General features: G+C 52.1%; 1 protein-coding gene across 1 annotated transcript in view; it reads left to right on the top strand.

Moving 5' to 3' along the window:
* Positions 1 to 2,776, top strand: part of PDE6B (phosphodiesterase 6B) — a 70,346-nt gene that overhangs the window by 66,486 nt on the left and 1,084 nt on the right. Inside the window, exon 21 of the mRNA XM_007955772.1 lies at positions 2,350 to 2,503. Within this exon, the coding sequence (XP_007953963.1) occupies positions 2,350 to 2,503 (154 nt within the window). The remainder of the gene's footprint in view (positions 1 to 2,349; positions 2,504 to 2,776) is intronic.

A 2,776-nucleotide genomic window follows, 5' to 3' on the forward strand; every position in this document is an offset into this window, starting at 1 on the left:
GACGGAGGGGACAGGCAGGACCGGGTGTCCCCGCTAGACTGTGAGTGCTGGGGGAGACAGAGGGGACAGGCAGGACCCAGGTGTACCTTCAGGTCCTGACAGACACCCAAGGGGCACTACAGTGCCGTAACAAAGTCCCGCATGCCACACAGCTTCTAAGAGCAGGGACGTATCTGGAGGCTGAGAAGCCGAGACCAGCCACATGGATTCCTCCCACGGCTCTCGGGGGGATCTGCCCCATGCCTCTCCTGGCTCTGACGGCTCCGGGGGCTCCTGGGCTGCAGCTGTGACGCCCCACAACTTCCTTCCTCTGTCCCATCTCTGTATGTCTCTCCTCTTTTATAATGACCACAATTGTACAGGTTAGGACCTGCCCTGCTCCAGTCTGACCTCATGTGAACAAACAACATCTTCAAAGAAACTGTTTCCAAAGAGGGTCCCATTCACAGGCCCAGGGGTCAGGCCTTCTGGGGGGACCCAGTTCCGTCCATACACAGCTTTCCCCTGATCCCCCAGCCACTGCTTCCCTGACTTCACACCAGACACCGAGGAGAGGCCTCAGCACCCACAAGCAGGGTCAGGGGGCAGCAGCGCAGTGGGGCTGGGGCCCCATCAGACATTTTGTAAATAACACAGCCTCTCCTCTTCTCAGATTGGGTTAGAGAGAGAAGTGAATTGAAAATGCAGAGTGCTCCTGTGTGTCGCTGGGCAAGGCAGGTGTCTCCTTGGGGACGGGCACGCACACACAAACACACACACACACGGCACCCCACCCTTGCACTAGGAGGAAGACACTCTGATGAGCCCAGCTTTGGCGCAATGGGTCAGTGCTGCCCACAGTCATCACCTGTGTAACACGTGTCGCCTGCATGTGTGTGTGCATAAGGGGAGGAGCTGCAAGACACGTGAATCTGCCCACACCTTTCCACCCTCCACCTGGGTCACCTCTCAGTCCTGCACCTCTGCCTCCTTCCTGCAGCCAACACCTTTCATTCCATCCTTGGGTGCCTCTCCCCCCAAAACAAGTCTGCATCATAAAGATTTACACCTGCAACTCCCCATTCTAGCTGTCATGGAACCAGGGCTTCAAAAGGCTTCAGAACAGTGGTTCTGTCATGGCCCATGAGCATATGTGTTGCATAGCAACCACAGCTCTCGCACGTGGCCTTTTGACCAGTAGGAATCAGACAGCACTGCCTTGCTCCAAGATGGCGGCCAACCCCACAGCTTTCAATGTGTGTCGGCCACCATCTTTGAGGAGGGCATTGCTGCCTGCTCCCTGTTGTTAGGTGCCATAGAGTCAGTTCTGACTCATAGCGACCCCAAGTACAAAAGAAGGAAACACTGCCCAGTCAGGCACCATCCTCACAATTGTTATTGTCTGAGCCTATCATTGCAGCTGCGTATCAATCCATCCTGTTGAAGGTCTTCTTCCTTTTCGTTGACTGTCTACTTCACCAATGACGTCCTTCTCCAGGGGCAAATCCATCCTACTAACATGTCCCAAGGACATGAGACAAAGTCTTGCCATCCTTGGTTCTAAGGAGCATTCTGGCTGTACTTTTCCAAGTCAGATTTGTTCATTCTTCTGGAAGTCCATGGAATATTTAATATTCTTTACCAACAGCGTAATTCAAAGGCATCAGCTCTTCTTCAGTCTTCCGTATTCACTGTCCAGCTTTCACATACATATGAGGCTATTGAAGATATCATGGTTCGGGTCAGGTGCACTTTAGTCTTCAAAGTGACATCTTTGCTTTGTAATACTTTAGACCAGCCTCCCGCAGCAGATTTGCCCAATGCAATATGTCGTTTGGTTCCTTACTGCTGCATCCATGGATGTTGACTGTGGATCCAAGTAAAACAAAATCCTCGACAACTTCAGTCTTTTCTTTTGATGTTGTTTATTGGTCCAGTTGTGAAGTTTTTATCTTCTTTATGTTGAGGTATAATCCATACTGAAGGCTTGTAGTCTTTGATCTTCAACAATAAGTGCTTCAAGTCTTCTTCACCTGTTTCCTATTCGGGTCAAAATCCCATGTGCAAAAGATTGATTGCTATGAAACGCGTATGTGCCATTGGCCATGATTGAACTCTTTCAAACCTGTTCGAAGCCCCTCATGGAACACAGAGCCACCCTGGACACGAATCCCCCAGCCCTTCTCCTTTTAGGGTTTTGCTAGGGAAGTAGCATCCTGGTGGTTCTCCCTCCCCCACCAAACAGTTCCCTTCCTGGAATCTCTTTTGGGCAGCGTGGGGGAGAGGGATGGCTGGGCCTGCGAAGGCTGAGTGCAGGACCAGGAGGCCTGACCATCAGTAGGGGGTCCTGACTTCCCCTTTCCCTTCCAGGAGTTTTCCCGCTTCCACGAGGAGATCCTGCCCATGTATGACCGACTGCAGAACAACAGGAAGGAGTGGAAGGCCCTGGCCGACGAGTACGAGGCCAAGGTAAAGGCCTTGGAAGAAAAGAAAAAGGAGGAGGAGACAGTGGCAGCCAAGAAAGGTAGGGGCTTTGTTCCTGCACGAGTTAGACCCACACGCAGCTTGAACCGCCATCTTGCTGGGGGCAGGCCTTCACTGGTCTCCCAAGTTAAGGTGTCCGAGTCTGTCGGGGGGAAATGTTGAATATGGAGAAAAGGCAGAGAGGAACCCCAGCAGCTCTGTGGTTGACACAGGCTAGGTTCCAACACTGCAGACACACCCACTGTCAACACCCACTGTCTCTAGAACTTTCCATTCCAGGGGAACAGCTCTGGGGAGTAAACCCAATTAACCA

The sequence above is a fragment of the Orycteropus afer genome, unplaced genomic scaffold (assembly GCF_000298275.1).
Source record: "Orycteropus afer afer isolate SDZICR_OR568_19922 unplaced genomic scaffold, OryAfe1.0 scaffold00539, whole genome shotgun sequence".
Taxonomy (NCBI): domain Eukaryota; kingdom Metazoa; phylum Chordata; class Mammalia; order Tubulidentata; family Orycteropodidae; genus Orycteropus; species Orycteropus afer.